At 42.9% G+C, this 27628-nt stretch overlaps 1 protein-coding gene across 1 annotated transcript in view; it reads right to left on the reverse strand.

The window, feature by feature from the left end:
- LOC108796458 (uromodulin-like) overlaps nt 1-27267 on the reverse strand; it is a 38167-nt gene extending 10900 nt beyond the window's left edge. Inside the window, exons 1-11 of the mRNA XM_018567939.1 lie at nt 27153-27267; nt 25845-26083; nt 23137-23259; nt 21320-21506; nt 19204-19321; nt 15965-16803; nt 15764-15868; nt 9286-9449; nt 7111-7268; nt 2715-2960; nt 1274-1436 (exon numbers count right to left, since the gene is read on the reverse strand). Of these exons, the coding sequence (XP_018423441.1) occupies nt 1274-1436; nt 2715-2960; nt 7111-7268; nt 9286-9449; nt 15764-15868; nt 15965-16803; nt 19204-19321; nt 21320-21506; nt 23137-23259; nt 25845-26083; nt 27153-27267 (2457 nt within the window). The remainder of the gene's footprint in view (nt 1-1273; nt 1437-2714; nt 2961-7110; nt 7269-9285; nt 9450-15763; nt 15869-15964; nt 16804-19203; nt 19322-21319; nt 21507-23136; nt 23260-25844; nt 26084-27152) is intronic.
- Between the last annotated feature and the right edge of the window lie 361 nt (nt 27268-27628).

Here is a 27628-nt window from a genome sequence, read left to right on the forward strand (position 1 = left end):
GTAGATGAAGTGCAGCCTTGCATATACAACATATGGCAATTGCACAGACTGGAGACAACACCTTACCCGAGATGGAATTATTGCCTTGTTTCATTGTAAGTACAGTCATCATCTATATAGTTATGTTATAGCCTAACTGAATCCAAGAAATAAACTCTATAACAGTATAAGGATAAGTGAGCAGAGTCTTACCATTCATATACAGTATCTGGCAGTGGCGTAAAAATCGCCATAGCGACACAGGCGGCCGCTATGGGGCCCGTGCACGGGGGGAAGGGGGCCCGGCCAGGCATCCCTCTGATGCCGTGTGGGCCGCCTGGGTCGCTACGGTATCTCAGGTGCTGGCTGTCACTGACATAGCTCAGCAGCAGCAGCTGTGAAGGAGAACGTTCCCCCTCACAGCCGCTGCGGAGCTGTGTCAGTGACAGCCAGAAGATGCAGCAGAATAGGCCGGTTACACCGGCATTTGCAGCTAAAGAAGGAGGCAGGGCCCGCCTAACAGCAACCCCGCCTCCTCTCACATCACTGGATCTAAGAGCAGGTGGGGCCAGTGATGTAAGAGGAAGCGGGGCCCGTCGATACAAGGAGGCGGATCCCGGGGAGGGAAGAGGAGGAGGGGCCCGGCGACGGCGACCACGGAGGTCTACAACGCTGACAGGTAAGAGGCGTGCAGCTCAACTGAGACCTTGCAGAGCCCACCATAGAGAGTCTATGGTCGGCTCTGCAAGTGGCATAACTAGCAATCACGGGGCCCCATACAAAATTTTGCTATGGGGCCCTGTGATTTCTAGTTACGCCCCTTGTATCTGGTACAGCTGCCCACATCCGTAGTAAAAATCTGTAGCCTGCCATCATTCACCAGAGCTGAACCATTGTGATCTATGCATAAGCAGCAGCCCCTTTGCTGAGGTCCAACATGACCCCTGTAAATCAGAGCTTGAGCTCTCCACTCAAAGCTCATGCTCTCTGCTGAGAGGAGGACCTAGTTCCTAGGGGTCACGTCATACCATAGCAGAGAGGGATGCTGAGTGCATTAGTACGTCTCTGCTGCATGGCAATGGAGAACAGATTTTTTCTATGGATATGGAATGCTGTACCAGCTATATGAACAGTTAGGCTCTACTCACCTACTGATATACTGTATGAGGAACCTATTGGAAGAGTTTTATTCTATGGTTTAATTGAGCTTTACGGTTGGTGGATGCACCTTTTCTCTAAGGTCCCTGGAAGAATTATTTGTATCCATTTTCCACTGGTATTTTTTTGTACTCACTGGAGTGCAGATGTTTGTCGTGGGATCACACAGATTTATCTCACAGTGTAGATAGATTTGGCTGTAACCGGTGATAAACTTAAATAGCTGCAAGGAAAAGCGACCTTCATTGGAAACACCATTGGCGGGAACACTGACTGTTGAGACTTGCTTGTTAGGACAGCTGTTAAACAAAAAGGTAGAAAATCCATTATAATGCTTTGATACAATTACAACACATAGTTGGAGGTATTATGATTACAATATATAACTATAATATTTTGGCATTGAAAGAGACCTTGACGTTTAATAAAACACTTTTAGGAAAGCACATTCTTGTAGAGAAGAGGTTGGATACGTATCGCTCCTTCTGCTCAATGCTACTATATTGTAGAGAAATGATCCCCAAAGTCACTTCAGTGTCCTACAATGACATGAGGTCAGAGGGAGGAACTAGGTGGGGTCCATGGAGATCCATATTTCTGGAAGTGTTGGTTTCCCATTGGACCTCAGGGAACCAGTATCACGTACCTGGTAGAGGACTGGCTTGGTTGAGGAGGCCTCCCTTGTGGTTCTTGTCTCACACCCCTGGAAGTGGGGACAGGGAGCGAGCAGAGAGAGAGTAGCACGGGTGCTGAGATATTCAGGCCCAGTGCCTGGCAAAAGTCCAGCAACAGATTCCCTGCGAAGGTTGGCAGGACTGGAAGCCAGCTGAGGGATCAGCATGGTCAGGAGCAGGACTGGAGAGAAGTCAAGCAAGCCAGGGGTCAAAGCCAGATGGTCAGCATGGTACCAAGGGAGCAGGCAGAGGCAGAATCCAGGAGCAAGCAGAGTCATTGGCGTCACAAGGGAGGTGCGGCCCACACCCGGGTGACACCATTGGAGGGGTGACACAAAATGATTGACAATCATTTTGGTGTCACCCCCTTTAAAAAGTCGGGCACTCAGTCATGGACAGTGTCAGGAGAGAGGAGGGGACCCGGCATCATACCTCATCCCACCGGGTAAACATGCCCTCCTCTCTCTGCCGGCGTCCATCACCAAGATGGCCGCCGGCAGGCGTCAATTAGATGACCGTGCATGTGCGATTACGTCATCGCGCATGGTGACGTTACACGCATGTGCAATGACGTCACGCCGGCGTGTCACCCGGTCTCATCTCTGGGTGACACCCGGCCTCGGGATGCCACTGAGCAGAGGTCAAGGCAACAGGTGATCAAGCTTAGCAGAAACACAGGAACATAAACTGAAAGAGCATTCAGCACTGACCAATGGAACAGGCCAGTTTATATAGGGTCATCAATCAGAGGAAGACTTTAATGGTATTTTGTTGCCTGTTTCCTATCTTCCTCCTTTGAAACACATCACAGATTGTACACAGAACATACACACACCTTCTATCAGTGACATCAATAACAGAATCTGTTTTATAATATTCTTTTAACATTTTGCTGTAACAAACCTGTCTTTGATGATAGAGTATTTTATGGTGTCATTTATGTTGTTTGTCGGGGTCCCAAAACAGTTTTTCATCAGTACAATGTATGGGGAATTTCCGGGCCCATCGAGATAGACACCAACATACAGTAAAGATTTGCTTGGCATCTCAACTACAGGTGCTGTATAGGGAAGAGTGTAGTAGGCATCTTGGAAAAGTGCCATGGAGATTTTAAACTGCCCGGTACCTTCTGTGACAATGTTTATTACACTGCAAAAAAAATTAATATAGAGACGTTATTTCTGCACAATTATCACTGTTACAGAAAGTGAAATTCTGGGCAAAATTAAAAAAATTACATATACAGGTGAAACTCGAATAATTAGAATATCCACATGAATATCCGCAAACTCCCCTGGCCTGAACCCCATAGAGAATCAATGGGGCATTGTCAAAAGAAAGATGAGAGACATGAGACCGAACAATGTAGAAGAGCTGAAGGCCGCTATTGAAGCATCGGGGTCTTCCATAACACCAGGTCCGATATTGTTCCATGTACAATCCTTGTTTTATTGATTGCATGTAATATTCTACCTTTCTGAGATTGTGGATTTGGGGTTTTCATGAGCTGTAAGCCATAATCATCACAATTATGACAAATCACGGCTTGAACTATCTTGCTTTGCATGTAATGAATCTATCTCATATATTAGTTTCACCTTTTAAGTTGCATTAGTGAAATAAATGAACTTTTGCACGATATTCTAATTATTCGAGTTTCACCTGTATACAGTATGATGCAGTCTGTCATTCGCATTAACACAGCAGCTTTTGTTTTCCCAGTCCTCCCTTTGACACAGTTTTATTGCCTGTCAGAAGACCTGTTGTTCTTCCACTTCCTGTAATTTGGTGACAATGCTGTTTGTTCTGCTCACGGCAGTGTTGTCACCCTGTGGGCAAGGTAACAGACCTGTAGGTTTTAATGGACTTTAAGTAAAAGACAAACAAGTTAAAGGCAAACTCCAAATGACAACTTTTAAGCAATTAGAGAAAAAAAGTTTGACCCTTCCTCTGCTGCCAACATATGGCATTCGTATGCCAGCAAGACGGGCTCCTAAACACACTGCAACTGGGACTGCGTTAGCCCACGCAAGCCCATTGTCGGTTCTGTCTTAGAAGTGATTTGGATGGCTGTACAAGAGGAATACAATCTGCTAACCCCCCCCCCCCCTCCCCCAGAACCCTATCTGCCATATTTGCACATTATAGTACAATTACCTCCCAAGGGACGCCTTGCCATGATGTAACTTAAGTGTTTTCCTTCACCATTCCATCGCTGGTGCTAAAATCTTAACCTAGTCTTCTTCTGTTCTTCTGGGTCTGGAATCATATGCCACATGTGGACAGGAGTCCCGGCACCCATGGCATGCCGATATTGTACATTCAGCTGTGCATGCGTTGCTCAGTGTACAACTAGAAGAACATTGCTGACAGGCGGGGCCGGTGCTAGTGTAAGGCGGCATCAGCAGCCGTCTGAGGGTGCCGGGTGAGAGGGTGGAAAAATGCACCTTCGCCTCATGCTCAGTGCTCACTGTGGATTACTCTACCGCTGACCTCACTCAGTGATTCTATACTACAACCTTCCGTTGGGCCCCGCTCAATCCTGCGCTGCATGAGAGAACTGCCCACTCTTTGGCTGGACCTCTCACATCACCTCTCCCTGCCGCCCTCTCATTGGCCTCAATGCGCCACCGTGGTTCCCCCTCCTCTCCGCTGTGTGACAGTCGCCAGTGGTCTTTCAGGGGGCCGAGGAGGAGCAGAGACTGCTTCAGGGCCGCACGGGGAGGAGAAGGCTTCTCCTGAGTGCAGCTCGTCAAGACCGCCACAGCCGGGACGGATCCTGACATTACTGTTGAGTTCCACAATGATGCGTGAGTCACAGCTGGCTCTGCCTATCTAGAGGTAGAGCCAGCTGTACCCGCCCCCTCCCCATTCCGTTCCCCCAGTCAGCACTGGAGGATCGGAGGGGGGGAATCCCTGCAGGGAGCCGTGAGTGACAGTCACCGTTCTCTGCAGGGAGATGATCGAGAGGTGAGCGAGCGACGGCATGTGTTCCCTCACTTCCCGATCTATTGAGCCGACCTGTGACAGTTTCATTGTCACACGTCGGCTAGAACTATGAGGATGAGTGATTTTCAATCTCTCTCCAGAAATATGGTCCAGCTTGACTAAACACTTTGGGTTCACATGGTCCACTGACTCCTTACAGTATTTGGGAATTAAACGTACGCCCTCCTTTTCCCAGCTATACAAAAATAATTACCCTCCATTATTTCAACAGCTTCAAGAGGACATGACTAGATGGGCTTCTTGTACTTTGTCGTGGTTGGGTCGTATCAATGCAATAAAAATGACCGTACTTCCAAAAATGTTATATTACTTTCGTGCTTCACCTATGGCTGCATGTAGGGAGGACCTTTTGAAATTTCAATCTTCTATTCTCAAATTTATCTGGAAGGATCAACACCCTAGGCTCCCCAAAAAGGGTCTATTTAAATCAAGGAAATCAGGTGGGCTCATGGTACCTCATATTATTCAATACTACGGGGTAGCTCCGTTAGCACAGCTTTCCTCAATTTATTGCCAGGGGAGCATTCCTGATTGGATCTCCATAGAATCTTTCTTTGCTTCGGGCCTCTCTGTCGATTTACTGAAATGGTTGACTCTGAAGCAGAGACTGGTAATTTGTAGCTCTGACATTATCTCACTCTTTAGTCTTATTCGTAGAGACAGTGGGTTGCTGTCGTCTTACACTTCTCTTGCACCCATCTTTTGTAATCTTGTTTTTCCTCTGGGTGAGCAGGTGGATGGATAAAGGTTTATAGCATATAGGGTTCTATTTTAGGGATCGTAAGCCCTGATCATTGACTTACTTTACATATGCCAACTTCCGAACTATTTCACTTTAGACAATTGCGTCACTTTTTGTGTTCTTTGCAAACGCCTGCTTCTCCCTTTTAAGACCCTTTATGAAAGATGGTGGCTTCAAGACGGAGGTCAAAGAGGCGGCATCTCACACATTTATTCTCTTCTTGTAGAGTCTAATTTTAAGTTACCTTATATGCTAGTGTGGGAGTGAGATATTGGCACTAAAATTCCGTTAGATGTCTGGCAACAATGCTGTTCTCGCATATCTTGTGTTTTACTACCTATCTCTCTGATAGAAGCTAACTATAAGGTTATGTCTCATTGGTATTTGGTTCCCTCCAGGCATGCAAAGATATATCCGGATGTTTCCCCTAAGTGTTTTCGTGGTTGTGCTCAACCTGGCACGATGTACCCTGTCCAGTGGCTGGGCTTGAAGGACACCAAAGGTTTCATTCCAATGTGTCAAACTCAAACTGTCGAGGATTATGATTCATGAAAAGTTACATAGTATTCTTCAAGAGGAAGTTTGGAAAAGTATGGACTCCTTGGCTGACTTATACTGGAGTGACTGATGCCTAGTAACAATATTTTTTATTTAGATGGAGTGGTGGTGGGTTACCTCCTCTGGCTGGAGCACCATTTCTTTCCTTCCTCTCTTCTCTCTTTACTTGTTCTTTCAATCTTTCCTTGAATCTTGTTTTTTTCTGACCCCCTCATGTACTTGACTAGTAGCTGGTTATCCTCCGGTACCCTAGGAGGTTGGAGGCACTCATTTTGAGAATATTGGTTATGTGTCTCTTTGCCTAATTCACTTTATTTTTAATAGTGAAAAAGCTTTGTTATGGTTTTGTTACTTTTTATCCCACTTTGTGCGATTGCAAACTTGATATGCTGGGAGATCTGAATTGCTGTGTTTGCCTCCGTTCTTTGTGATTTCCTATTACTGTATTGGTATGGGCGGGTTTCCAGACCTTTGTTTTCTTGATATCTTGTTTTGTTGTAATGTACCCTTACTCTTTAAACTAATAAAACACTTTGAAAGTTGAAAAGCCAAAAATTACCCTTTTTAAAAAAAAATACACAGCACACCACAATGCACACTGTGTGTATTGTAGTACCCTGAAATGCATGTGCATTGGCATCTACTGTACAGTATCTTGGGTGCAATTCACAATGAGTGACACCTCAAAGCACAGTGTGAATGGGACCTAAACCTCTCCAGTGTTGGTTATGTGTTTAGATGAAGCACTGAGGTTTTAAGGAATGCTGAATTAACTTTGACTTGCGTAAAAGAACATTATATGTGAATACAGCATACAGATAGAACTTCCTGTATATATCATAGATCAGCATGAAAACACAGACTAGCATTGCACTACAGCGCCACCTACAGATCAAAAGACATAATATATGATGTTGTATTGCCAACATCCAGAAGTGTTTTACAATTCTATAAATAAAAGTGAATAAACATACCTACAACATAACTTACCTAACCATGGGATTAATTGCAGTGTTAAGGCTAAGTTGTAGGTCAAGAGGATAAGAACATTTCATTTGAACAGCCAATTCCTGTGGTATAGACGAATCATCACTGGACCCTAATGTAATGTCTATTGTGTTGAGAAAAGTAGCATAATATGTAGATTTCTGTGAAGAAAAAGAAATAAAATATGGAAATATTTCCTGTACAAGTTATTTAGACTGCAAAATACATAGTTACATAGTATTTGAGGTTAAATAAAGACATAAGTCCAACCTATTGCATGTGTGCATTTATGTTTGAGCAGGTGTGTGCATGTGTATTAGTCCATGTGTGATTTTGCCCTTAGGCGTACCTGTACCCCTATATTATGGTCTCCGAGGAACTCGTCCAGGAGTCTCTTGAATGATTCCACACTCTTAGCCGAGATCACTTCCTGCGGCAGCGAGTTCCAGACCTTAACCGCTCTGACTGTGAAGAACCCCTCGCGCCCTGTGTGTTGAAATTTTTTTTCCACCAATTTTTGGTTGTGCCCTCTGGTCTTTGTTACGGAGCTAACCGTAAACAGTTTGTTAATAATGTTGCTGTCGCCCTTGAATAGTTTATACATGAAAATCATGTCCCCCCTTAATCTCCTAACCTCCAACGAGAACATATTTAATTTTAACAACCTTGTTTCCGACTTCCCTAGTGGCACACCCATAAGTGTATAGTCCATTTGCTTATTTTTAACTCCAACTCCAATACGGGAAAGAGAACTCCAAAGCTTCTGCCGTTGACATTTTAGAGAACCCATAATCCTCTATTAATCTGTGTTTTTCAAGACAGGAATGAAAGTCCCATTTTATTTTGGTCTTAAAACCCAGAAATGTAAAATTAGAATTGCACATGTTCCCACATGAAGGTATAATATTATTATATCACTATCTATATCTATATATATATAGCATTATACAATTGCTCAATATGAAGCTAAATACCTCATGCTGAAAATGTTCATGAAATTTACAAAACACAAGTGGCTGATGCATTGCAGTGACCTATCCCTTGTTAGATTAGTCCCAAGTCTCAATCAGACAAACTGTGTCAGCAGCATCTGCTAGTCCATAGAATATAATTTAGAATGTTTTGTTATGTATTAAATGTTATTTGTAACAAAAATCTGTACAAATGGGCAACTGTTTGGGGGCAGCCACACTGAGAAGAATCGGATGTGACTGCCTGAAACCATTAAGTGTTTGTACAGCCTCCTGTACCACTTATTTCACATCAAAGGACCGTAAGATCTTAATTTCCATGGTGCTGGAATTCTGGAGGAAAGAAATAACAAATTTCTAAAACACCTAAAATTAAAAAGAGAACTATGGGGTAAGTGTTTTTCCCCATAGTTCAATTAAGGGTCATGGGAGGACATAAACTAGCGTCCTCCTGTCACCCAAAGCTCAGTATATAGCTTGCGGTATACTGAGACCGCCGCAGCCGGGACGGATCCCGATAATGCTTTTAAGATCCACCCAGCTGTGTGAATGACAGCTGGCTCTGCCTATCTAGAGGCAGAGCCAGCTGTGCCCGCCCCCACCCCATCTCTTCCTCTAGTCAGCGCTTGAGGATCGGAGAGGGGAGGGGGGATCCCTGCAGGGAGCCGTGGCTGACAGTCACCACTCTCTGCAGGGAAATGATCGAGAAGTGAGTGAGCGACGGTATGTGTTCTCTCACTTCCCGATCTATTGAGCCGACCTGTGACAGTCTCATTGTCACACGTCGGCTCAAACTATGAGGATGAGTGATTTTCACTCACCTCATAGTTCTCCTTTTAACTCTCTTCATCTTGCAGGCTTTCTCTTTCTATCAAGTAATTTCCTTCACCCCTATACAGTGTTTATCTGAACTAGATTTCTCTCTACCTTTCTTTCAGAGATCCCGGCTTGCACCTCATATAATAAATCAAATAAAACAACCCATTCCCAACACATTCCAACATAATTGGTGTCTTTATCAGAGGAAGGGGGAACTTAGAGCCAGTGATCAGTGCATAGTGAACATGAAGTAATGATAGATAGATAGATAGATAGATAGATATATAGATAGATCGATAGATAGATAGATAGATCGATAGATAGGATACATATAAATACATACTATTAGCTGAACTCCACATTCCCCATCTCTAAGAGGCACTGTTACTGAGTACGTTCCATTGACAATGTCATCTTGAAGAGTATAACAGCCGATGTTTGCAATGGTTAGCTTATTGACATCAATATCTTGACTTTTTAGCTGACATTTTAGGAACGAGACCTTCATGTCATGTGCTCCGCAGGTAATTATCGGGCGTATTTCTGAAATATCTTAAAACGGAAAAAAGCTTATTTGGATCCTCAAATCATTAATAAGATAGAATTTTTTTTTTGAAATGCTGATACATTCATATACATATATAATATTTGGTATAATGGTGAGTCAGAACATATTTTATTTGAAACATGAACTTTGCTTTTATTTCCATTATAGTGTAATAGATAGTGAAGTGCATTCACCTATAGAAAGGACACTAGGCGGAGCTGAGGAGCATAGGAAATTCTATGTTTCTTGGCTCCATCTAGTTGTGGGAATGCCGTGTGAATGGCAAACGCCCAGCTTATGGCTGGGCAAAAGATTTGAAATTGACCCTTATGTATGTAAATGGTAAATTTAATGTTTGGTAGGTGAGCATGGACAGATTGAGATGCACCTTGCTTACCACACAGTGGATGCTGACTTAAATCCAGGTGGCTTCCTTCATGACGAATGTGCAGGAGGAGAGCCACAGAGGAATGTCGCATTCTTTTGCATCTCAGTTACTGTCAAAACAGTTTTTTCATTAAAATTAATTAAAGCAGACCCCCCCCCTCCCCATTTGTCATTTATCTTCAGTATTAGAGTATTTTGCCAATATATAGTAACCAGTAACATGGTCTTTATATATTGTCTGTACCAAGCCCAGATGAACAGGCACCCTTAGAACTATGGAAGAACTAGGGATGAACCGATACTGTTATTGGTATTAGCAGGGGCGCAACTAGAGCATGAGCATGTTCGGCTGTTTCGAAGCCACACGAAGCAAGCCGATGTACGGCTGATTTCAGCCGTACCAGCCTGAAGTGAATAGCCGAACAGTGTTCGGCTCACTTCACTTCTGATCGGTCATTCACTCGGCTGCCCTCGGCAGCTTTGTGAATAGACCCCTTAGAGTTTTCCCTGAGTCCTATCTTATATAGGAATTCAGGGGTCCAATATGTTCTGTGTAAGTTTGCAATAATGCAGGAATCAAGATGGAGGCATATTTATTATATATCTCTATTGGTAGACCATCTAATCCTGGGGCTTTCCCATTTGGAAAACTAACCACCGCTGCTTCTAACTCTTGGATAGTAAAAGGAGTCTCCAAACTATCTTTATCAGCCTGAGATAGCATAATAAACGGAATACTATCTATAAATGTCTCTAGATCTTCACTACTATAAGTTACTCTAGTAGTATAGACCCTTTCATAGTATTGTTTAAAGACCGAGTGAATTTTATCAGACTCACCGCACAGTTGGTCATCCATATCCTTCAATGCATTTACAAATGGAACTTGTTCCTGCGCCCTCACCAACTGTGCCAACAGTCTTCCAGTACTCTCTCCTTCTTCCCAGTACTTCTGAGTGCTAAAAAACTGTTTAGTCCTAGCTTTCTTACTTTCAATATGCCTTAGTTGTTCTTGTGCTGCATTCCAGTCATTGCAAACCTTTTCGTTAGGATTTAACACAAATTGCGTCTCTAGACATGCTACTTCATTACGTGCCTCTACCTCCTCCCTATTCCCTTGCCTTCTTCTCCTACTAATCTGCTGACATAAATATCCCCTCATGTATGCTTTTAAAGAATCCCATACAATCCCATGTGACGCAGATCCATTATTTGTGTTTAAAAACATTAATATCTCATTCTCCAACTTTTCTTGTGTTGCCAATATAGTTAACCATCCCAGATTTAATTTCCAAGGTAACTTAAAAAAACGTCCCCCGGTTTCAATAATAGTGATTATTGGTGAGTGATCTGAAAGTGATCTAGGTTGTATCTCAACCGATTTAATTAGTGGCATCACATCAACCGAACATAAAATTAAATCTATCCTAGATAATGTGTCTTCGAAAAACATGTGTATTGGTGTTCCTCCGGGTGCAACATCCGCCACACATCCCTTAACACAATTTCTTTACAAAAATTATAAATAGAAGTATTTTTAGTGGGATCTAAGTGTTTACAAATAATACCAATTTCCAAAGGACCTCATTGGAATAGGGAGGAGGAATATATATATTTACCAGCACGCATTCAACGTCATAGATTTTACAATGCAGAAACACATATCTACCCTCTTTATCACACAATGCGTGTATACATCAGAAAGCCATACCTTTACAGACTAGTATTGATACACCTCTAGAGTATGCTGAACAACATGCATGAGCTGCATATTGCATAAACTTGCGCTCCAGCCATCCCACATTATCTCCCATCAAATGCATTTCTCGTAAGCAAATCATTGACGGCTTATGAGACATAATGCTGGACAGTACCGCACATCGCTTTGTCTTATTCCCCAGACCCCTAACATTCCAAGATATTATTGATATGTTTTGCTTATCCATTTACATTTAGTTTTTATATACAAAACACACTACTATGCAATGCAGTTTCCTTCTGTTCCAACCATTGGGCAGCATACCCCTCCAATATAGTAAGTAGAGTAAATAAATAATTGGTACCATAAGGAAGAAAACAAAAAACAAGAACAAAAAAACCCACAAATCAACTACACTAATTCCCGACATAAATATACTCCACGCAGGAGCCAAATAGGGGATTAGAGACATTATCCATACATTCATCTTACAATCCAGATCACCGCGTGGTATTTTTAGTACTTAATAAAAAATATCCTCAAGACCGCTAGTGCTCCTCATATCTTCAGACCTCTTATATTACTCTCAGGATATTTGTCCAGCCAAGCTGAGACTGCTAAAGGAGATTCAAAGAGATGAGTCCCTTCATTAGTAGTTATACGCATTTTCGCCGGATATAACATTGAATATTGTATTTTCAGCTGTCGCATTCTTTTTTTTCACTTCCGGGAATTGGGCCCTTTTTTTTTTTGAACGTCCCGTGAGTAGTCTGAAAATAGCATTACTCTTGAACCTGCGATAGATATAATTCCCAATTCACGAGCCTTACAGAGGATTGTCTCCTTATCTCTATAATTAGCCAATCTAATCAGCATAGTCCTTGGTGAGTTCCCATGTACATGTGTGTGCAGGTATTCTATAAACTCCCTCAATCATAAACGTAGGGGATAGATATTCTTTCCCCTTTGGCTCTAGTATCCATTTTTTTCCATAAACACCACCGGATTTAACCCCTCGGTCTGTTCAGGTATTCCCACCATTCTGATATTATTGCGTCTTGCTCTGTTTTCCAGTTCTTCAATTTTACGGGAATTAACATTAGCTTTTTGCAGAGCCATTCTAAGATCGGCACATAGAAATATTTACATCCTCCAGCTTATTAATTCGTCCTCTGCCTCCATCAGCCTCTCTCTAATCTTTTGCGTGTCTTGTCTGAGAAAAGATATATCTATCTGCATAGCTTGTACTTGCTCCGCCATAGATGTCAGAGTCACATGACTAGCTTGTACTGCCAATAACACATCTTCAAGAGTGGGGTCCCCAGGGATGACTGGATTCAAAGGAGATAGGTTTGTCCCCCAAATGTAATCGCATTTTGTTTGTTTGATTGGCGTCCATACCTGTTGTAATTCCTCTAGCAAATTTTTCCAAACGTGACGCTATTTCTTTCTGCTTCTCTTTACTGGTCTGTTTAGACATACGGGGTGATTGCTTAGTACCCACACTACATCCTGCCTCTTGCACAATCTCTTTTTTTGTCCTAGTCATATTCTTTAATATTGCTCACCCCCACAGTCTGCCAAGCCGCACTTTGCTTTTTAGCCTCTAGATGGAGCCAGCTCTCCTTCCACAATCCCTTGTCCAGAAGCCAGCACACTGCATCTCTCAGTCTCAGCCACTGGAGGGAGCACACACCTCGTTCCTCAGGTCTCCTGCACCTCGTCAGCCGACAAAACAACCTCCTCCTGCCGACGATCGACCGCAGCTCACCCACTCACCGCTCCATCGACAGCCCTGGGCTCAACTAATTGTTGGGGGAAAGGAGGAAAGTCGGCCACACATGCAGACAGACCTCTACCCACTGCTACCCCGGCCCTTCGTCTCAGCCAGTCCAGTTAGAGAGGGCTAACACCAGCAGTAGTTAGGGAGAAGATCATGATGGCTGCAGCACAGACCACGCTGTATCACACACACTCGTACCTACTAGGGTTGTCACCTGTCCAGGATTCACCCGGACAGTCTGGGTTTTGAATGATGTGTCCGGGTTTCATGGCAGCAAAAACCCGGACACAAGATGTCAGGCAGACAGGGGCAACCAAAATTAAGATAGGAGCTATTGGCCTCCCACTGAAAATAGTCTCAACTGTGATATTTACATAGGAATAAGCCACAGCTCATTCACCCAAAAAAATGTCCGTGCGTTGCTAGAATGTTCAGGTTTTGCATGAAGAAAAGGTGGCAACTCTAGTGCCTACAACCGCTTCCTAGACACACCACCATATATTGCCTTTTAGTACCGTATTTTCCTTCATCCCACAGCTCTGCCCTCTCTGCAGTAAAGAAGCCTGCACTGCCATTTTGTTTTTCAAAGTAGTGTGTGGATCCAGGGGCATAGAGGGTTTGGTTCTGTTGCAGGCTGTGTGCCTGGAGGCTCTGTGTCAAGAAAAGAAGGCTGTGTGCCTGAAAGTGTCCTGATGCATCAGCCAGAGACCTCGAATGGAGCAACAGAAGAACCTCTCGTTTTGAGGAGACTTTTGAGGTAGCTATGTACTCCTGGAGTTGAACCCCACCCTGCCACTGGCAGTCCTGATAAATCTTAGTAGCCTAGAAAAGCATTTTGGGTGTTCCACCTTCTCTTCTCCACCTTCAGTAAAGTTGTTGAAAAGCACTTAAGGGCACTTAAGGAAGTGTATCAGCCCGGGGACAAGGTGTTCTTGAATGGGGTGCCACTTGCAAGCTTAAGTCCCTCTGTACAAAGTGAATTCAGAAAGTCCTCGATCTCCCATATTTGCAGAGACCTAAATTTCCTGCTTCACACAAGTGATATAAGAGAAAGTGGATGTAAACTGCCAGGAGCGGGTCATCTTACAAAATGCGTCTAGCATACTAGATGAAATACTGCAGCACAGACAGACATTGCTTTTCTTCCTTGTTTATTTTAGTACTTGTATTATGATCTACATTTATACTATGAATGCAGCTCTGGCCTGTCCACTGCTCCTGCTTGCTTGGCCTTCCTGCCTGACGCTGCCTGCCCTGACCTCTATCTGTTCACAAACTATGCTGTTGCCTAACATACTTTACTTTGAATGTCCGTTAACTTAAAGTGTGCCCATGGTCAAAAACGAAAAAATAATCTGTATTTCTACATTGAATTTCTATAAATTCTATCCCACTCCTAATAACCGGATCCATCTAGAAGTTTGTAAACTTGTTTATTGAAGATGCCCATAGGATGTGCTGCCACTGCCACAATTACACGCCAAATATGCACTGGCGTCACCACTCAGAGCCTGACTTGCGAACTACGGCTCAACCTCCGAACAATGTAACATCATCGTTGCTTGCTGGAAGCAATGCATAATGACATATGTAGTCTTGAGCAATCAATATTGCCTTACATTAAGAGACGCAAAGTGTCACACTTCCCTGTGTGATGATCCGGCGCCGGGTTTTACCTCCTGCCTGAGCTGCGTGGCTTCCTGCCAATCCACTCTGAACCTCTCCATTAAAAGTCCAGCTCACTTGTTCCGTGCAGTTCGAGCAACGTGTCTTTACACCCAGTCGGACTTCCTGTTTATCTCTTGCCTCTGTAATCCCTGCGGTTGCCCACCACCTACCTTGTTTACTGTGAGTCTGGATTCCCTCTTCCTCACAGCGAGATCCTGTACGTCCTGCATTGGATTGATCATCAGCTTCTTCAGCTACTTGTGTGGCTGTGTATATGCTTCAACCCTGTCTGCTGATGCATCCAGCACCTCGGTGCTGCAACTAACCTTTATGTCTGTGTGGGCATGCTAGGGGGCCGCAACCTGGAAGGTGTCCAGCAGCCAATCATCCTCACCATTAGAGGCTCTGTCGAACACCTGGCCCTTCTTAGAACCTGCGCCTCTAGTGCGTCCCTGTTAACGCACAGACACCTACTTCCTGTGTTTTCACCCCAGACACCATTTTTTGCATGCTACTTTTTGTCATTTTGTGTGCCCCGGTCGCAGACCGTGACACAAACCACTCTGGGAATCCAGGAAGTTGTTGAAAGTGATGGGCAGATGGAAGTCAGCACTCACTACACAAATACACTTTCTTTTTTATTTAATTGCACAAATTCCCCTGCAAAGTGAACAGCCTAATTGCCTTTAGTAAATCAACCCCAAAGGATCCACACAAACTCAAACGATGACGATAAATATATATATAATACAAAGGTTCACAAAATGCACACTCGTATTTACCAGAAATTTTATATTCATCTTTGCAGTAACATCCATATTTCCCATCAACCAAGGAGCATTGTTCTGTCTCTGCACATGCACAGACATCAGTGACAGAGGACGGATCTGAAAAGAAGATCACATGTTACATTACATAGTAGAAGAGTGCAGTTCTACAACGATAGCTTGACATTTCTCACATTAATATGATGCAGAACTCACCTGTACAGTAAGCTAAACTGCAAGCGGGTGTTCCGCTTAACTTGTACACGTAGTAATTATCCGGACAGGATTTAATCTGCACTGTTGTTGACCACAAGCAGCAATATCCACTCCAGGAAGCACAGGCTGTACGATTTACAATCCCATCTGAGATGAGGGGATGTGATCCCTGGAGCCACATTGGAGCCAATGTGCCACACGAGTATTCAGAAACACAGGATTCCGGCATTTTGACGCCTCCACTGCCTACAAATCGGTACCATCCAAACTTGTCAGAGTCACAGTGCCAATAATAATCATAATAATAAGAAGAAGAAGAATATGTATAGGAAGTGCTTCTCCATGGTTCACTAAGTGTAGTGTATGTGAGGCATGGATCATGGCAAGAATAGGAACCATAGTATTTAGAGCATTCCATATCAGAACCACAAACACCAAGGGCACACTCATCCACTTCACAGGAGAAGCCATCCCCAAAGTAACCGGGGGCACACACACATGTATAAGAGCCAATGGTATTGGTGCATGTGGCATTTCCAGTGCAGTTGTTAAGTCCAGGGTTAGAGCACTCATCTATATCAACACATCCAGCTCCGCTGTCATTGTGGTAGCCAGATGGACACGTGCAGTAGAATGAACCATATGTGTTTACACAAGTGTAATAACCGCATTTATTTGACCAGTAATAGGCGCATTCATCAACATCAGAGCAGTAAAAGCCGTCTCCTATAAACCCGTCCTTGCAGGAACATTGGAGGTAGCCAAAGTAGTCTTCACATGTAGCTTCGGGGTGACATTTCGAGCAGTTTAAAGTAGCTGATTGAGACATAAAGATTAAAGAGATTAATATTATTTGATAAATGTGTCTCTTGGAAAGACATCAAGTTTGCAATCATGTATACAAAATACTTTCTGCAAAAATGACTACTATAGGTATTCTAAGGAATTCTAATGGAATTGGCCTGAAGTTCAATTAGACATGAGCAAATGAATCTGCCAAGACTTAGTTATACAAGAAGCAGTAAGAGAGCCACACCAATGATTAAAGAGTCCACAGTGATGGTTTATTAAATAACCTGTTGATAGAAGGCCAACATGTTTGGATACTCCCCTTTCATCAGGGCTTCTATAGTATATGATTTCAAACGTGGTTGGACTCTATTTGAGTTGCAATAACAATTGCATATATATTCTTCTGCTGGAGCATGGAAACCTATATATGAGTGTGGGCTAAAGTCATAAGGGCCATGGAATGATTCTGTGCCACTGTTCAGTATTTTAGCACAATTCACTATCAGCAGTTATGACCCCCCAATGTTTACAATATTATTATTATAATTAGTTTTGGTTTAATTTATGAATGCAGAGAGAGGAAGTTCCTGAGCGTCATTTTTCTAAAGAGCAGGAGTACACAGTTGCATTATTTTCACTTACTTGATATATTTGTAGCTGAAAAAGAGAAAATAAAAGATGCATTAAGATGTAATTAAGACAATGAAAAATTAAGATCCTTAACTTTATTAAACAAATGCAGCTGAATGTTACATTGGTGAATGTGCTGTATGAAGAGTATGAATGGCTTTCTGGTGATTGTGCAGAAATGTGATTGACGATTCATTGACATGGGATGTGTTGCATAAAAACTTTCCAGTCCAGGTCAGAGATCCCGGATGATTTTATACAATCCTGGCAAATCTGTAGCCTAGAGAAAACCTAATACTCTACCTATAATATACAGTATGTAAGAGGTGAGGGCTATATACACTGTAAAACTTATTTCCACTTTTGCAGCTAAATTGGCACAACACTTATTTTATGTTTGTTGCATGTTCCCGTTCACATAGCATAAAAAAATACTTAAAAATTGTTACTTATTCTACAAAAACTAAAGGTTTTCCCTTCTCTGTAAGTTCCATGAAGGGGCTTGAGCTGGGTTGGGAGCTAATGTTTACCATAATGAACCCTGTCTGTACTGTGCTGGCAGATCTCATTATCAGTTGTAAGCTAGATTTGAACACTCTCTGTCCTAATAAAGGGTTAAAAATCAAGAAACATTGTATGTTAATGAGAAGAAATGCAGTCTGTCCCCCTTTGTCGTAGGGACAAACCCACTCACAAATTGTTCTGAAAAAAGGTCGCTCCAAAGAAACAGAGGAATATGAGGGTAAGGTCCACCTTAGAAGTATTCAAGCTCCCTTCAAGATATTATCCAGTTTCTGATCTCGTCTTAGTCTCTGACCCTGGTCCTGCTCATGATTTGGTATTGGACTGCAGGCTTGTTGTGGACCTTGGCATGCTCTGCAACTTGCTATTGCTTCTAACTTGAGTCCCTCGCTACCCATCCAACTACCCTGTCACACTCCAAGAACCAACTGTGGATCTCCAGGAATGTTCCTGCTATCTGCCTTCAGGTGTTGCCAGAACCCACTGTCAAGCCAGAGATCTCCTATAACGTCTGCTGGTGTTCCCTGACACTCCTGCCCGCATGTTCTTCCGGGCACTTGTGTTCCTCCTGTCCCTTACCACAATCTGTCTCACTTTCAGAAGAACTCAGGCTGGAGATACAAGAGAAGCCTTGTCATTTTGGTCTCCTGTTAGGTATGTGACACCTTGCTAGGTGGATTCTCCTTCTCGATATGTCCTGGTAACCAAAGTTAGGGGAAATCCTAAATTGTAAGAGTTTATCAGGTTAGAAAAAATCTCCCAAAAATGATGAATGTCCTGGTGACATGGTGACAACACATGGGAACTTCTCTTACTTGAGGGAAATTTCTTCTCACCTGTTGCATCTCCACGACAGGGTGTGAGGGAAACTCTCAGGAGAGATAACCTGATAGGGGTTCTAACCTTTTTTTTTTTTTTTAGCAAGAGATAACCCTTCCTTACTTTATTTTATTCTAAGAAAGAAAAATTATCTATACTTATACCTTAACGCACTAAAAATAAGACATGCATCTTTTTTTAATGCAGGGGATCACAAATCATGTAACTGGTTATGGTGTGTTGCCATGCTGGCATGTTGCCCCACTATGCTAACAGTGGATTGGGGTAACATGCATAATGAATGGCACCACAACGCTTTTGTTACAGTGTGTTGCGGTTACATTACACTGGTAAAAGGTGCACATTGATATGGTTGCAGAAGTGCAAATGGGTCCTTAGGTCTATGCTTCTCTGTACAATATGTTGGATTTGTACAATAAAATAATAAAGCAATAAAATTATAATTACGATAAGATCCTTCCACTCGAACAGAATATTTTCCGCTTCCTTCAACCTCAATGGTCCAGTTTCCTCTAACAGGATCTTTTATGATGTATATGGAACCCCAGGTCTCATTCACAAGTGTCTTGATATCTTTAGAGGCTGCAGAAGGAAAGAGGTACAATGTGTCATTAGGCAATGCAAATCTAACCATACGGATTCTTATATAGAACTGCAGTTGTTTAATTAGTGTTAAAGTGACACTAAACTCAGGAGGTAAATCCTAAAAATACATTCAAGGACCTTAATGGATAACTATGAGGTGAGTGCTTTTCACTCACCTCATAGTTCTAGCCGACCTGTGACAATGAGACTGTAACAGGTTGTCTCAGTAGATCGGGAGGTGAGCGAACACATGCCGGTGTTCGCTCAATTCTCGATCCTGTCACGGCTCTCTGCCGTGACAGGGGAGGGGATGTATTCCCCCCTCCCTGCTCCGATCCACCAGCGCTGACTGGGGGAACGGACGGGGGAGGTGGCGTGTACAGCTGGCTCTGCCTCTAGATAGGCAGAGCCAGCTGTCACTCACGCAGCTGGGCGGATCTCGACATCGATGTCGGGGTCCGCTCCGGCTGCGGCGTCTCAGTATACCGCGAGCTGTGGCTCGCGGTATACTGAGCTTAGGGTGACGGAGGACGCTAGCTTGTGTCCTCCCGTTACCCTAAGGAGAACTATGGGGAAAAGCCCTGACCCCATAGTTCTCCTTTAACTATTAATGAAAATGTATCTTATTTGTGTATCACTCGGCTGTAGATCCTCAAACCATCTCTGAATTGGTGCCAACACTGTCCTTCCTTCTGGAGGGGGGCTACTTTTGTTCTCCACGCTCCCTGTGGGTGTTGTAAAGTAGTCACCACTCCAAGCTCACTCCTGTAGTGGACTACAATCTCATGTTTAGTTTACTCATTTGTATTGAGATTGTAGCCCATCACGGGGGTAAGCTTGGAGTTTTTTAAGGAGTGGGTACTTAAAACCTGATTGTTTAGTTTTGGATGCACAACACCGGTTCAATCACCCGATAAAGGTCTCCTGGACTCAAGCTACCACTAAGATCTTGATCTGCTGACCAGGTCGCCTTGAGCATTAGCAGCCCATTGCCCATGGTGGATTACTCATATTTTTTTATATGGCATAAAATAATTGATACAAGTTCGTGCCATATCCCCAAAGTCATATGCAAAATAGGACACAGCTCGGCTGTCAGGAAATAATTTCCCTGCAAAGGTCCTTCATCAAGCTGGTGAATGTTTGACTGTTCACGTTCAGGTTTAGTCATTCATTATGAAGGGTGGTGTACCTTATTAAAATATCACTCTAGAATTACACAATGATTGTTAAACAGCCGTATGACACATGTGCCTTGATAAATGTATAACACGTTATTTGACTTCTGTTGATTCTCTGGTTCAACAGTCAGCATTGGTAACCCGCCGGCTATTACCAGCAACACCATGCAACTCATGACGTTGCTCAGCCCCTCTCACGCTATAAAGGTATATGTATTACATGGCTGTTTCACTTTCATTTAGGAATTCTAATGCGGATGTCCACTTTAAAGTGCATGTCAAGCTGAAAATATTTTTTCTGGTTTTGTATAAATTGGGGAAAATTTAGAACTGCTATCTGAGGCTCCTCTAGAGAGGTTCTACCTCACTTCCTGTCCTGTTTACAATAGTTTCACCAGACAGGAAGTGAAGGGAACTCTCCAACAGCAATACAGAAATAAGAATCAAACAGGTTTATAGCTCACTTCCTCACTTCCTGTAAAACATTATCAGTAGGACAGGAAGTGAGGAAAGGCCAATTTTATATGACCAAATCTTTTATTTTTATTTTGGGAAATTAAAAACACAAAATCTGGTTTGTCAGAATGGCCAAATTATTATTATCATACAGGATTTATAGAGCGCCAACAGTTTGCGCAGCGCTTTACAATATAGGGAAGACATTACAATCACAATACAATTCAAGACAAGATGGTAAGGAGGGCCCTGCCCCTGAGGGCTTACAATCTAAAGGCCCCAGAATGGCCTACTATTTCCTAATTTGTTTCATAAACAGGCACTAAAAAGAATAAAAAATAAACAAAACTCGTCTTACTGTCAGGTCCTGATATTTCCAGAGAGGAAATCACTCCATCTGATGTCACCAGTAAAGAAGTGAAGTTATCGGAAACCGTAAAACTATCGGAATTCTTTCCATCTTCATAGTCTCCGGAGAATAGAGCTTTGGAATTGTTTACCGGCTTTGACAGTGTGAAGTCCAAGTAATTGAACACCTGTAAACACAACATAATAATTGGTAGTGCAAACAGTAATCACCCGAGGGGTTTTGTATAAATTCAGGGGGATATAATATTAAAGCTCTTAAAACCTAATTAAACCTTGCTACACTATTAATAACTGTAAGGCAGATAAGCTGCATATACAGTAATAAATATGGGGCTCACATGCCCAAAAATCCTTCATCAAAGTACAGAGGGTGTATATATTGCATCCTGTATTTCTCTCCTGCTACTGCTCCCCTTCACATTTGCCAGAAATTCCTGGCTGTCATTTTGATAGCCAGGAGTTGCTGTGTAATTACAACAGCTATTGCAGCGGTCCAAAAATGGACCTTCTGACACAGTGTTCATAAACACTGTTCAGACAAGAGATAGATACAGAGTAACATTGTTATTTTTGTGTTTACTCCACCCTTATTACGCCTTTATGTTCCTCATTTTAATAGTTTGACAATATATTTTTTCACCTTATCGCACATGTGCAAAAAACGCAATGCCTGCTGGCCAAATCTGTCCCACCGGGCCATTTCGTGTGGACTTTGCACCTTTCCTGCAGCTGCGGCACCACCTCGTCTCTGCCCCCACCTTGTATCAGCATGTCGGCAGCAGGCAGGGGGACAGAGTGCCTCCTACATGTGATGTGAATTGAGTTTGACACCCCTGCCATAGACAGTCAACTGGATACGCAACCTTGTGTTTGTAGAGCTGCCACCTTACAGCTTGTGGAGCTTGGCGACGTTACCCCCGGAAGTGTGAGGAGACACTAGGTAATCGGCATTGAGCGGTGAAAGCGCCGACTGGTTACATGGCGAGCTGTCTTCCTTATCTTTTTGGTTGTGTGGATGGGGGATCACTGTCAGGATTGGGTCGGAAAATAAAATTTTATGTGTGACTAGCTTTTTGTTCTCGAATGAATGGTTCTAAAATGGGACTACCCTGTGTGTCATCATCTCCTTTTCTGAGCGCAGTATTACCAGAGGGGGCGGGAGATATCCTCTACTGGTTAAGCGGATCATTGTCCCCACAGGGAAGGCACGAGCGACCATAATAAAATATTTTGGTTATGGTCCTCATTGGAAGGTGAGCAGAACTGAAGTGTGGATACGGGAGCACGGTTTTGCACTTAAAGTTCATTCATTGACCACCTGGATGTGTTAAGCCTGATGAAGCGGACCATGCGTGGCCCCTGAAATGTTGCATTCTTGATGTGACAATATGCGTGAATAAACTACGCTTTATTTTGGACATTATCCATTGGTGCGCTTGTGACATTTCTGATGTATAGAGTGAAACACTGGCACACGCCTTCCATAGTTGGATAACTTCACTGTGTTATTGTAGGTTTCTACACGTGACTCTTAAAATAATATCTTGTTGATGGACACTTTTTTGCATTTGTTTTTTTGTACAGGTAATTTAATAAAACCGTGGCGCTGTAATCACAGCACCACCTGTCTCAGCTGTCAGGAACCGCACAGAACCCTCCCCTCCCTATGTCCTATGGTCAGGTGCGCCATATGGAGCGAAAAAAACGGTATATAGAAAATCTCTATAAGTTACATTTTAATAATTTAAATTGTTATCTATAAAACTGAGAAATAATGATAAATACATAGATACTCACTATATTTAAATCAGCTGCATTGACTTGAAAGACATGTCCAAAGCTCCTTGATGCTATGTCTCTATAAATAAGGAAATCCGGATCATTTAGAGAGCCACAAAGTCCAGTCACCACAAAGAAAACCTAAAACAGAAGGACAAGAGTAGATATATGAAAGACTAATGAATGAAAAATGTAAAATTAGATTTCCAACATTTTCATTGCTACCCAGGTCATTTTGAATTTTAATGTTATTGAAAAATGACCTTTCCATTTTAATCTGAAACGGCTGTAATTGTCTTAAACTGTTCAAACAATTCAATGCAATATGGGAACCCGGAGGAGGTGTTCTGTACACAGCTGGTGTATGGAATACCCCTGGAGATGCCATTTCCTGCTTCTGTGATTGGCTGACTGATTTTCCCAGAACTCTGCACTAAGATGAGAGTAAAAATGTTGGCATCCCCTGCAACAGGAGTTTCATTTTTGGGGAAATACTCCCTAAGGGATGCCGACACTGCAACTTGCCTGATTAGAACACCAGTTGGGTATAATGAACACACACAATACCATCTGGAAAGGACAACATAATAGGTGAAACAAACAGCATTTTCTTCACATCAGAAAAAAGATAGAAATCTGCAATAAAGTTTGCCAAAATCCTTCCAATGTGCATTGATCACCCAGAGGGGAATGTTTTTTTTTTTCTCAACAAAAATGGATTTACACTTTAACTACAAAGCAAGATAATATTTTAAAATGAGAAACTGTTGAAATAATCTATATATCTTTGTTTGTCTCCAATTCTGTATTCAAAAACCATTGCAAATTTGCTAATAATTTACATTGAAATTAATAGGGGACGTATTTTGATGTAAATCTTTTAGCCATCAATGAAGGGCTGTTGGGAAAGCCATTTTCACCCAAATGGCAATGAAAGTCCCTATTTGAACATTTGATGGTGTTACTAACTTCAAAGTTTTGATTTGAACAAAAATTCCCTCAAATAACAAAAATGAAAACAAAAGTGAATGTTTGACTAGAACTCGCATCTAAATTCCAATCCTGTCCTTCTGAGAAATATCTTGGTGGCTGGGTATTCACCACTGTGGGGCTGCCCCTGCCAGAAACTTTGAAAGAGGGATGTCTCCACTGGCTGGTATTGATAAATTCCAGTGTCAGGGACAAAAATGCACTTAGGTGCTGGGAATGAGGGTAGTTAGAGGAAATTTGTTTCCAGCTCCAGTATCTGGGGAGGAGAAGCCTGGTAGATAAAGATTGCTACTGGAGATGGTGGGTTGGGAAATATGTTCTTTGTCTGGCCCCCTTACCCCCTGCTGAGAAGGACCAGGACAGACTTCTGGGTCCCCTAGCAAACCAATAGAGGCATGTTTTGATGCATCAGGGGAAAGTGGGTTGGGGGATGAAGCAACTGAAGAGGAGATGGTGGGACATAGAGCTCAGTGGTGGAGTTGCACGTGGTTTGCCAAACCTTATTAAAATAATCCTAATAATTCAGTTTCCTTTAACAAATGTGCATGAGGTTTGCATTATGGTCTTCTTTTGGACCCCTTACCCTCTGCTGAAGTAAGACCAAGACAGAGCTTTGAGTCCCCTAAGAAACCATGCAGCAAATATGTTCCGATGAACCAGGGGAATATTGGTTTTGGGGATCAATTAACTAAAGAAGGTGGAAGCGGAGGGACTATTGCTGACAAGTTCTCTCTCTCGTGTGCTGCTCCCACAGAGCTCAGTGGTGGAGGTTCTTGTGGTTTGCAAACACCTTACAATTTAGCTTACTTTAACAAATGATAAGGTTCCAACTGAGGTTGCAACTATTGTATTATGGTCTTCTTCTGGCCCCCATACCCTCTGCTGGATTAAGACCAGGACAGACCTCTGAGTCCCCTAGCAAACCACGTAGCAGAAATATTTTCTGATGTACCAGGGGAATGTGGGTTGGAGGAATGAAGCAACTGTGGAACGTGGAGGCAGCAGGACTGGTGCTCCCAAGTTCTCTCTATCATGTGCAGGGATCCCCCTCCGCGCTCCGATCCTCCAGCGCTGACTGGCGGAACGGACGGGGGAGGGGGCGGGCACAGCTGGCTCTGCCTCTGGATAGACAGAGCCAGCTGTCAATCACGCAGCTGGGTGGATCTCGACAGTAATGTCGGGATCTGTCCCGGGTTCGGCGGTCTCAGTATCCTGCGAACTGTAGCTCGCTATATACTAAGCTTTGGGTCACAGGAGGACACTAGTTTGTATCTTCCCTTGAACCTTAGGAGAACTATGGGGAAAAACTCTTACCCCATAGTTCTCCTTTAACTGCCCACCTTCCCTCCAACCCAGTCCTGGGGGCCCATATAGCTGCTAGTTATAGTAACCTATGTTATACTACATTTCAAATCTACTAGCTTTTATTTATCTACTAAGCAGCTGTAAAAACAAATCAAATTTGACTTTATGTTGACTTTATGTTGTAGACATCACACACATCCCTTCTACCTCTTAAAACAGCCATCATGAAAGAAAAATCTTACAGAGAGAATTAAAACTCCATGTGATGGCTCAAGTGGGTGAGCAGTCTTGGGTCTTAGTCCTGATACTAAGACCTGCCCCCCAGAATCACCATAAAATATAAATTCATCAACATCTCTCCCTTAAAACATAAAAAAAGCAGCGTTTGTGTAAAAGCTTATATACAGGTAACTGTTTAGCATTCATCTTACCTGTGACTGGGTTGTATCTAAAAGACGGTATACTTCATTTACAAGACTAGCATTATTATAATCTAATGCGGATGCATCCGTCAGTACTAAAATGAAAGATTTATCTGGCGAGTTCTCCAAAGCCAGCTTCAGTCCCGCTATTGCCAGTTCTGGACAGTCGCCCCCATCATAGGCCTCGAGGTTATTGAAGAAATAAGCAAACTCGTCTTTTGAATATGTTATCCTAACAGGGCCAACAGCTTAAAAAGAAATACAAGACATAGAAAACAATGAGATATTATTTTTTTTTCATTCTGGTAAATTAAAAATTGCGCAATAAGCAGCAAGTAAAATCATGTAGTAAGCTGATCTTGTCATTTATAAAACGGATATGCTAAAGTCACAAAGTTCGCTCCATTTACATGTGTGTATATAATAGCATTTTGTATTGTCTAGTTCTGAATAGAGAAGGGATTTGCTTGGTTTTTTAATGGCTCGGACTTAGAGTCTAGGTTCCTTAAAATCAGGGCCAAATTTCCCTCAAGGCCAACCGAGCCCCAGCCTCGGGGCGACCAGAGAGCAAAGGGGCGGCAGGGGTGTAGAATTCCTATCTCCCGATGCCCGGGATAGGGAGTTCTGGGTGCCGGGCGGGTAGTTGTTTTCTACATTTAGCTCTGCTTTGGGCAAGCAGAGCTAATTGTAGAGCGGGGAAGCCGCCGCTCGTTTTGTACAAGTTATCTCCTCCCGTCCTCCCCCCAATGCCCCCTCCCACAGTCTACCTCTCTCCTCGCTGGCTGCCTCTCTCCAGAGATGGAGATCTTCAGGATGGAGAGCGGGGAGCAGAGCCGAGAACGTCCGTCCGGTCTGCTCCGTATGAACACTGAGACAGGAGAACTGCACTGGCAGCCTTCCCATCTCAGCTGTCACAGGAGTTCCAGCAAAATGCTGTGCTAGAACTCCTGTATTGGAGGTGACAGGTTCATTAAAGAGAACCTGTCACCCCCAAAGGCTATCACACAGAGGCTTGTTAGCTAGCTCCTGTGTAAAAATAATAAGATCAAGAAAATTATAAAAAATTATGAGATAAATAAAAATCTAAAAAAGTAAAAACACAAAAATATCAAAAATTTCGTAAAAAGTGATAAAAAGCCCCCGCCATCTGGTTGCAGTTATTTGTGCCTTTTATAACTGCCCAGAGTTCAGCTTTAAATAGCAGTTTTAGGCTTGCTGAATGTAATCTCTTGCATGATTTGAAGACAAAACCATCACCAAAACTCTTAGCCCACCACAATTTCATGGGGCAGCTTTAACTTGTAAAATGGTTATTACTTGGGTCATTGAACTCCACCATAGTGTACTGTCTGATGCCGCAGGGGAATCTAGCAATGATACGATCTAGAAGCCAACCATTTGCCAACTTCAGATAATACATATCGTCCCCCATGGATCCTGTCGTGTCCACGAGATATGTAAGAGACGATCCTGAAAGAAATGGTCATTGTAATTAATATGTTTGGGATAAAGAAAACTGAATTGTTGTTATGAATGACTACACATTGCACAAACAATTTCACCTTACTAAAAGAGACTCAAAGCCAAGCCTTGTTTTGGGCTTTACTCCTCTTTTGGGTCACAGCCTGGAAGAATCCCAACAATATCGCCAGATTGAGAGCTGGCTTTGCCTCTCTAGAGCCAGCTGTGCCCACCCCCTCCCCTGTCTGTCCCTCCAATGAGTGTTGGAGGAACAGAGAAGGGAGGGGGAAATCCCTGCAGAGGGAGGAGACTGTGAGTTGAGCGATCAACGT

The sequence above is a fragment of the Nanorana parkeri genome, unplaced genomic scaffold (genome assembly GCF_000935625.1).
Source record: "Nanorana parkeri isolate BGI_ZX_2015 unplaced genomic scaffold, ASM93562v1 scaffold1119, whole genome shotgun sequence".
In the NCBI taxonomy this organism is placed as follows: domain Eukaryota; kingdom Metazoa; phylum Chordata; class Amphibia; order Anura; family Dicroglossidae; genus Nanorana; species Nanorana parkeri.